The sequence below is a fragment of the Tupaia chinensis genome, unplaced genomic scaffold (genome assembly GCF_000334495.1).
Source record: "Tupaia chinensis unplaced genomic scaffold, TupChi_1.0 Scaffold000539_1, whole genome shotgun sequence".
NCBI classification, from domain to species: Eukaryota; Metazoa; Chordata; class Mammalia; order Scandentia; family Tupaiidae; genus Tupaia; species Tupaia belangeri.
The window spans coordinates 2,431,874-2,441,583 of NW_006160052.1; the positions used below are offsets into that span (position 1 = coordinate 2,431,874).

At 51.3% G+C, this 9,710-nt stretch overlaps 1 protein-coding gene across 1 annotated transcript; it reads left to right on the forward strand.

The window, feature by feature from the left end:
• Window position 1: 1 nt before the first annotated feature.
• PGAM1 (phosphoglycerate mutase 1) lies at window positions 2-9,028 on the forward strand (the record flags this gene model as incomplete). The annotated part of the gene is given in 5 exon segments (XM_006172201.2): window positions 2-74; window positions 4,995-5,211; window positions 5,213-5,267; window positions 7,634-7,814; window positions 8,758-9,028. Coding segments are annotated over 5 exon segments (696 nt in total), but the record flags the coding sequence as incomplete, so codon positions are not given.
• Between the last annotated feature and the right edge of the window lie 682 nt (window positions 9,029-9,710).

Consider the following 9,710-nt stretch of genomic DNA (forward strand, 5'->3'; position numbering starts at 1 on the left):
CGGCGCCTGGTACGACGCCGACCGGAGCCCGGCGGGCCATGAGGAGGCGAAGCGCGGCGGGCAGGCGCTGCGAGGTACCGGGGGCCGGGGCGGGCTGCGGGCGGGGGCACGAAAGGCCCGGTGTTGGGTCTCGGGGCCGCCTGGTCGGATCTGCGCTCCGCGGAGAGGCCGATGCCAGGAGCGGCGTTGCGCCAGCCGCGTAATTTGCAGCTGGGAGAACGGGAGCAAGATGGGGCGTCGGCTTGCTCAAGGTCACCCAGCAGAGTGTGCAGGGCCGTGCCAGGAGAGGACCCCGGGCTGTCGCTCGCAGCCCTGTGTGCTCTACACGGCCCTGCCCGGAGAGAGCCTCCCTGTCTAGTCGGAGCATTTTCTAACTCGGGGACGGATGGCCCTGTGCGGAGCCGTCTCTGGTGGACAGGCCATTTTAGGCCCGGGGCTCCCCGGAGGAGGATGCCGAGTGACTGGCAAGCCATACCCGAGCCCTCTCAGGAGACGCCTGCCAGTCCTGAAGCCCGCCTGCCACACGCTCGTCCCACAGTGGGGCAGCGAGGCTGCGCTGGGGACCTGCCGGGCTTCGAGACGCCGAGACACCCGCGTGCTTGTGTATGGCTTTGCTGTTTAGCTTGCAACCCACAAATAGTGTCGGCAGACCCAGTGGGTGAATGAATGAATGAATGAACGAATGAATGACTTCGAGTTGATCCTCTCTGCAAGCCTATAGACAGATCGTAACCACCCGGTTCCCATCCCTCCCTGGCCTCCCACCCTTTTTTTAAAGAGCATTTACTGACTTCAGGCAGGTAGCTTTTATTTATTTATGTCTTTATAGGGCATGTGCGCTCACGGGAGAGAGAGGGAAAAGAAATCCCCCCCTCCCCCCCACACACAGAGGGGATGGCCAAGCTGCAGTCCCTTCTCCTCCATTCTCCTCTTGGCATTTTGGGCATGCACGCACATGCGCCCAGTATGTTTTTCAAGCTGCCAGGTTCAGGACTTGAGCTGGGCAGGTGGCCATGTGGGATCCAGCGGTTTTAACCACCTCCCTGCCAGGTGGGAAACGTGAAGATTGGAAAGATGACATGTTCAAGGTCACATCTTATTCCTAGTCCAGTGTCCTTGCCCAGTGGAGTAACAGGTAGGTGTGAGGAGCCAGCAGGCTGTTGGCCCAGGACGCTGGGCAAAGGTGGAAGTGCCCGGAGATAACACTGCTTGCTAGGCGGCCCCAGACAGGCTGCTCTCTGATTTTGGAGTGCTAGTAAGGAAATGTTCCCTGCTGCCCACAATTCTCAGGACCCCTGGATGGAAGAGGTGCTTTTTATGCTTGAGTGGGGCAGATTCTGCTCTGCTCCCTTCTGAGCTTCAGACACAGAAGCAGCTACTTTAAAAGGGTAATCTGGCCGATGGGTGGGCACAGGTATTTGCTCCCAGCCGCCCTCCCTGGCTCCTTTTCCTGTACAACCTTCTGCAATGAAGCAATGCTTTGAAAGTCTGGGAAATGGAACCCTGCTGGGCAGCATGCAAAGGCTTGGGGATGGCCCGCCGGGACCTCCAGGAGAGGCCGGGAAAGGGAGGTGCTGGTGAAGGAAGCCATTTTCTCGAGCTCTGGCAGGAGGAAGCACATGGGTCTGTGGTGGTTTGCTGGGGGCTCCCCTAGGGCAAAGCGAGTCGCCTCGATCCTCTAGTTAACACTGCTCTGATAGTAAACTTGTAATTCCTTTAAAATAGCAGACCTTTTTTCAACTTTAAAATAAATGTTGGTAACAATAATTTTTTTTTTTTAAAATCACATCAAATATTAGAATCCAGTCTTGTGGGTACCACAGAGGATTACAGGAGGAATGAAGGTCTAAAAGATAAGAACGGAAGGCTGAACAGAAAGACCCTTACGAATAAGATCTGTAATATAGATATGCTGAACTGTTCAGTACTTTGATAGGGTTCGTAGAGTCTTGAATCTGGTTTCAGGAGGAAGCAGAGGGGAACTGAGTGTTTCCACAGGGCCTTCCTGCGGAGAAAGGGAAAGCACACCTGGGGGAGGATGGGGCCCATTCCGAGTGCCCCCTGGGAGTGCCCCCAGGCTGTACCATCTTGTTTACGGGCAAGGGCAAGCGGAAGGCAGAGGCTTTACACTTCTGATCCTGCTTCTGATCCTCCAGCCTTCTCTGTTAGCGTCCCAAGGGCACTGCTTTTCTTCTTGGGGACCCATTTGTGTATCCTAGATGAGCCGGCTCTCTTGCAAGGGGAAGTAATTGCAGTGAGGCCGGCTGGCTTCCCAGCATGGGAGTGGAGGCTGTCCCAGTGACTCAGCCTTTCCCCGGGGAGCTGAGGGGAGGCAGTCTGCTGGGGTTTGCCCAGAGGCTCAGCGATGTAGTTCTTACTGGCCTCACCGTGAAATGACTGGCAGGAAAATTCACTTCTCGTTTTATTAATTACCGCGGTTGGGGGCCAGCAGATGGCGTAGCGATTACGTTCCCAGACTCCCTCATGGCCGACCGTGGGTGAAGTCCTGTACCTGGAGGCTTGAAGCTCATGCTGGGCTTGTGCCTGCCTGCTCAAGATCCTGGGAGGATGGAGGAGAAGGGATTAGAGGATTGCAGTGTGGCCTCCCCCCTAACCCCCCCATGATTTCTCACTTTCCTCTCACTGTTTCTGTCTCTGGAGTGCATTGGCCCTAAGGCAAAAACCTCTAAAAAAAAAAACCCAAACAAGTTACTGTTGTTAATCAGCAGCACCCAGGAAGGTTTGTGCCAAATTTCCAAGTGGGCTTTGTAGCCCTCCACTGTAAGGAAGGGCCATCTCCCCATGAGGGGGCCATGAAGATGACGACCCCTTGTAACCTTGGCTGGGCATCCTGCCACGCGGCCAGCCACTGTGTGTGGAGGGGGCGTGCTCACAGAGGATCCACACTGCTTTCTTCAGTAAGTGGCTGCTTCTCAGCTTGTGTGTGCATTTGAGTAGGTGTTCCCCTCTGAGGGCATGTGGGAATCGGAGGCTTGGTTGTGATGTGATTTCCACACTCCATAGTGAAAGGTCAAGCTCATGCAGCAAGCTGGAGTTGTGTGTTTTTTTTTTTTTTGAGAGGTTTTTTTTTTTTTTTTTTTTTTTGCTATAGGGCGCGTGTGCTCACCAGACAGAGAGAGAAAGAGAGATAGAAAGCAAGAAATCATCCCCCAGGGGGATGGCGATGCCGCAATCCCTTCTCCTCCATTCTCCTCTTGGGATCTTGGGCATGCACACACATGCGCCCGGTGTGAATTTTAAACCACCAGGTCCGGGACGAGAACCACGGTCGACTACATAGGAGTCCAGTGGCATAGCCATTATGCTAACTGCTGGTCCCATGTTTTTTTTATTTTTTTTATTAAGGTTTTTGCCATAAGGCACATGTGGTTTCTGGAGACAGAGAGAGACAGAAAGCGAGAAATTACCCCCCAGAGGAGATGGCCGCGCCACAGACCCTTCTTTATTCTTGCCTTGGGATCTTTGGCATGCACGCACACACGCCTGGTGTGATTTTCAAGCCACCAGGTCTGGGACTTGAACTGCTGGCCATTTGGGAGTCCAGAGATGTAACTACTACACCACTAGCTGGTCCCAACAAAGTGAAGTTATTTTTTTAAAAGAGGTTTCTGCCTTAGGGCATGTGCACTTGCCAAGATACAGCAACAGAGACAGTAAGAGGTAAAGCGAGAAATCACCATGGTGGGGGGGTGGTGAGATGACCAAGCCGCAGTCCTTTCTCCTCCATTCTCCCGGCATGGTCTTCAAGCGTGTCTGGGACTTGAATTGTAACTGTCGCGACACCTGCTGGCCCCCCAAACTGAAGTTTTATCAGCACCCTGTGAGAGCTTTCGCTGTGTCCTGATGGTTGGGACTTCCAAACCCCATTTTCCTTTTTAAATATCTGAGTGACAACTCTAGCTATAATACAATACAGATGCCACGAGCTTAGGGGATAAGAAAACGGGACTCCCCAGAGATGGTGGTTAAGGGTTGAATTTTGGAGCCGCACAGCCTGGGCTTCAGTCTGGAGGGTGACAGTTGTGATCTAGATTTCCTGAGCTCTTCCCGCCTCTAGTGCTCTCCTCTGGTAAAACGAGACTGTCGGGAAGATGAAATAAAACATACTAGGTATTTAGTCCAGTGCCTGATTGGTGGTGAGCACTCTGTAAGTAGTAGTTATTATCATTTATTAAGAGATTACACTTACTAAGGATCCTTTCTCTAAAAAATGGAAGGAGAGGGACCAGCAGATGGTGTAATGGTTATGTTACTGGACTCCCACGTAGTCAGCTGCTGTTCAAGTCCCGGGTCCGGCAGCTTAAACCTCACACTGGGTGCATGTGTGTGCATGCCCAAATCCTGAGAGAAAGATGGAGGAGAAGGGATTGCGGTGTGGCCATTCCACCTAGGGGTTGATTTCTCGCTTTGTCTCTCTGGCTAGCACAAGTGCCTGTAGCAAAATTCTCTCTTATAGTTTTTTGCTGTAGAGTGTGTGTGTTTGGCAGAGATGGGGTGGGGGTGAGAAATCACCCCCCTGGGAGGGTGGCCATGTCACAGTCCCTTCTCTTGGGATTTTGGATGTGCATGCACACATGCCTGGTGTGATTTTTTCAAGCTCCTGGGTCCAGGACTGGAACCATGGTGTTGGCCATGTGGGATCCAGGACCTTAACCACCATGCCACCTGCTTGCCCCGGACATAAATTCTTAGAGTGTGCATGAGCACAACATTGCGGTTTAGGATGGACGAGCAGCTCAGCTCTCGGGCTGGCTAGCTGACAGTATGTTAGGGGGTATATTGTCATCTGTAACATAGGTCAGCAAATGCTGTCTTCCCTGAAGGCAGAATATTATATTTCCTGCAAAGATATATAAAATAAACTGTTTGGCCAGATAATTTTCACACGGACTACCTGTACTAGAGATTTATATGTAAGAAAACTGATTCAGAGTGGACCTGATTGGCTCATTGCTTTGAACTTCTGACTCTAGATGCCGGCTACGAATTTGACATCTGCTTCACCTCAGTGCAGAAGAGGGCGATCCGGACCCTCTGGACAGTGCTGGATGCCATTGACCAGATGTGGCTGCCGGTGGTGAGGACATGGCGCCTCAACGAGCGGCACTACGGGGGCCTCACCGGCCTCAACAAGGCAGAAACTGCGGCCAAGCACGGGGAGGCGCAGGTGAAGATCTGGAGGCGTTCCTACCGTCCGGCCGCCCCCGATGGAGCCCGACCACCCCTTCTACAGCAACATCAGTAAGGTATGGACACGCCGGGGTCCAGTCCCTTCAGCCGGGATCTAAAAGATAAGAATTAAAAGATTAAAATTTGGGACTCACACTTTTTTTTTTTTTTTTTAACTTTTATTAGTATCTGCCAACTGAGTTCATAATTAATGATAAAACAGCTCACTTTAATCTCTTTTTCAAGGAAAGAATTTCATTTGTTAAAAGATATTGTTTATCTTGGAAGAAATTTTCTCTCTTTTTTTTTTTGGAGAGATTTTCACTGTAGGGGACGTGCGCTCGCCAGACAGACAGAGAGAGACATAGAGACAGAAAGCGAGAAATCACCCCCCAGGGGGGATGGTCACGCCGCAATCCCTTTTCCTCCATTCTCCTCTCAGGATCTTGGGCACGCACGCACACGCGCCCGGCGTGAGTTTTAAGCCACCGGGTCCGGGACACGAACCGCGGTCAACTACGTGGGAGTCCAGCGACATAGCCATTACGCTAACTGCTGGTTCCCATTATTATTATTATTTCAATTTGGCCAGAGACAGAGAGAGAGAGAAAGGGAAAGGGAGAAAGCAAGCTGCCGGGTCTGGGACTTGAACCACAGTCAGTCTAGGGCCTTTAACCGCCACGCTACCTGCCAGCCCATGTAACTTTTTTTGGGGAGGGGGGATATTTTTTGCTATAGGGCGTGTGCGCTCGCCAGAAAGACAGAAAGTGATCCTCTGTCACCCCCAAGGGGGGATGGCCACACTGCAATCCCTTTTCCTCCATTCTCCTCTTGGGATCTTGGGTGCACACGCGCCCAGCATGAGTTTTAAGCCTCTGGGTCCGGGACTTGAACTGTGGTCGACTACATGGGAGTCCAGTGACATAGCCATTACACTAACTGCTAGTCCCTGTAACTATTTTTTTAAAGAGAGATTTTTTTTGCTATTGGGTGCGTGCACTCGCTGGAGAGACAGAGAGAGACAAAAAGTGAGGAAACATCCCACGGGGAGATGGCTATGCTGCAATCCCTTCTCCTACATTCTGATGTATGCACACACACCTGGTGTGGGTTTCATGCCACCTGGTCTGGGACTTGAACTGTGATTGACTATGTGGGGGTCCAGTGATGTAAACATTACACCATCTGTTGGTCCCACTTTTCTTTTCTTTAGAGAGAGAGATTTTTGCTATAGGATGTGTGCACTCACCAGAGAGACAGAAAGTGAGAAATCACCCCCTGGGGGGATGGCCACACCACAGTCCCTTCCCCTCCAATAACCTCTAGGGATTTGGGGCACACATGCACATGCATGTGCACCTGGGGAGAGTTTCAAACCACTGGGTCCGGGACCCTAACTGCAGTTGACTACATGGGAGTCCAACGATGTAACTATTATGGCATCTGTTGGTCCCTTTTCTTTTTTTTTAAGTTTGTTATAAGGGATATGTGCTTGCTAGAGAGAGAAAGTGAGAGCCTTGAAGATGGGGGAGATGGCTATGCCATGTCCCTTCTCCTCCACTGTCCCTTTGGGATTTTGGGCACACACACCCTTTGTGTTTTTCTTTTTTTTGGATAGGTTTTTGTTATAGGGTGCATACGCTTGCCAGACAGACAGAGACAGAGAGACAGAATGCGAGAAATCACCCCCCAGAGGGGATGGCCACACCACAATCCCTTCTCCATTTTCCTCTCTGGATCTTGGGCACACACACACACGTGCCTGGTGTGAGTTTAAGCCACTGGGTCTGGGACTCGAACTGTGGTCGACTACATGGGAGTCCAGCGATATAGCCATTACGCTACCTGCTGGTCCCACCCTTTGTGTTTTTCAAGCTACTGGGTCTGAGACTTGAACTGCACAGTTGACCCTGTCAGATCCAGCCACCTTAACTACTATGTCACTGGTTGGCCCTGTGTAACTTTTTAAATCACTAAGTTTTCTCTCTTTTTAAGTTTCTTGCCATAGGGCACATGCATTCACCAGAGAGAGAGAGAGAGAGAGAGAGAGAGAGAGAGATATCACCCCCAGGGGTGGTGGCCACCCCCCAGTCCCTTCATCTCCTGTGATTTTGGGCGTATACCCACATGTTCCTGGCATGATTTTCAAGTCGCCAGGTCTGGGATTTGAACTGTGGTCAGCCATGTGGGAGTCTAGCTCTTAACCACAATGCCACCTGCTGGCTCTACTTATATTTCTCTTGAACTGTGGATCTTGTCTGTGGTGGACAGCTGGGGAGGCTGGGACAGGATCCTGTTTATCTCCATTTCCAAACTCTCAGCTGCATTCTAGACCCTGGTGGCAGACCTTCACCCATCACTCACTTCTTAGGAGACAGGAGTGGGCAGCATTATACTCCGGTGCAATCGCTAATCATTGGTGAACTTGGACTTTGTTGTTCAGGATCGCAGGTATGCAGATCTCACCGAAGACCAGCTGCCCTCCTGTGAGAGTCTGAAGGACACGATTGCCAGAGCTCTGCCCTTCTGGAATGAGGAAATTGTTCCCCAGATCAAGGAGGGGAAACGCGTACTGATTGCAGCCCATGGCAACAGCCTGCGGGGCATCGTCAAGCACCTGGAGGGTATGTGTGTGTTTTAGAGGGGTCTCGAGAGGATCAGAGTAGAACTGCCACTAGTCAGGGGCTGAAAGGACAAAGGGGGCCTTCGGGAAAGGACATACTGATGATCTAGACTGACTCCTGGTGGGGAAACACCCTCTCCCCTATTAAAATGTGCTCTGCAGAGCTCAGGCATCTGTCCTTCAGGTGATCTGGTACATTCTGAGTTTAGGATCACCACCTCTAGGCTAGGACTGCCAGTTGAAACTGTCAGTTAAATCCCCCTTAGTCAAAGCCCAGCTCTGCCTCACACAGGAATCTCAATTTGCATCTTAGTCCAGACGTGCTGGTTTATGCTGACTTATGGCCAGCTGGATGGGCTGTATCGAACGTCTGGGGCATGGCTTCTCTGGGCTCCTAGATCCCACCTTAGCAGGGACATCAGCAGTATACACCTTTCTATGGTTTGTTGGTGGCCTGTCTTAGAATAGGGGCTCTTGGGACCAGCAGTTGGCGTAATGGCTATGTCTCTGGACTCCCACGTTGTCAACCGTGGTTCGAGTCCCAGACCTGGAGGCTAAGACTCATGCCGGGCACGTGTGCGCCCAAGATCCCGAGAGGAGAATGGAGAAGGGATTGTCGCATGGCCGTCTCCCCTGGGGGGTGATTTCTCACTTTCTGTCTCTCTGTCTGTCTCTGTCTTTCTGGTGAGCGCACGCGCCCTATAGCAAAAAATCAAAAAAGACCAAAAAACACCCAAAAAAAAAAAAAAAAAAAAAAGGGGGCTCTCTCTTGCTTTTTATTTTTAGTTCAGTGGTTGGAAAATCAGTATTGGGAGCCATTCCCTGTGTGTTGGCTCTATTAGGCAAAGAAAAGGTCAGAAAAGATGTCTTACTTAAGGCCTTTGTCTCCTAGAGGGGTGAAGTAGTCGCATCTTCCCGTGACTGATCACGGTGGGTGTTTTCAGGTCTCTCTGAAGAGGCTATCATGGAGCTGAACCTGCCGACTGGTATCCCCATTGTCTATGAATTGGACAAGAACTTGAAGCCCATCAAGCCCATGCAGTTCCTGGGGGATGAAGAGACCGTGCGTAAAGCCATGGAAGCTGTGGCTGCCCAGGGCAAGGCCAAGAAGTGAAGGCGAGCAGGCAGACCACCATCCTGAGGAGCCCCCTCCCTGCCCATCCCATCCCTCTCTACCCTCCCCTGCACATGTCACACTGACCACATCTGAAGGCATCTGAAAAAAAGTGGAGGCCACAGATGGGCCCAGTGGCTCCTATTTTCATTTTGGCCATTGTGTCTCCTGCATCCATTTGCTTCATGCAGTCTAGGAGATAGCATCTCTAGGGCACAGGTTTTCAGTCCAAGCCGAGGGAAGGTTCCTCTTACCTGAGAGTAAGAGGTGGTCACTCGGGGTTTTTAGAGCTTTGTTTACTATGGACCTGCTTGAGTAGGGCTAGGGAGGAACCATGCTAAGGCAAGGCCACCGAGAAGTCAGAGGGCCTGTTCGTGTTCCCCGGGGGCCAGGCCTTGCTTTTCTGGAGGCAAGTCCCTGATGGGCACTAGGCCTTCCAGTGGAAGATGATAGAATGTGCATGGTGATTAAAGACGCAAAACACGACTTCTTCCTGACCCTCAAGTTGGCTCCAGAAGGCTGGGATCAATCCTGATTTAAGATGTTGCATTTTTACAAAAAAAAAAGAGAAATATATACATATATATAAATAACACAAAACAACAAAAGCCCTTCTGGGGTTCCTAGTGGTGACTGAAGTGGTCCCACAGTGGTCGCCAGAAGTTAAGCCATTCCTCACACAGACCGGGATAGGTTCCTCGACTTCAAGGAGGAGTGTATCCTGCTGTGTATTTTAGACCTCTCCCCCTTGTTTTGCGGCAGCAAAATGCCTTTTGATCACAT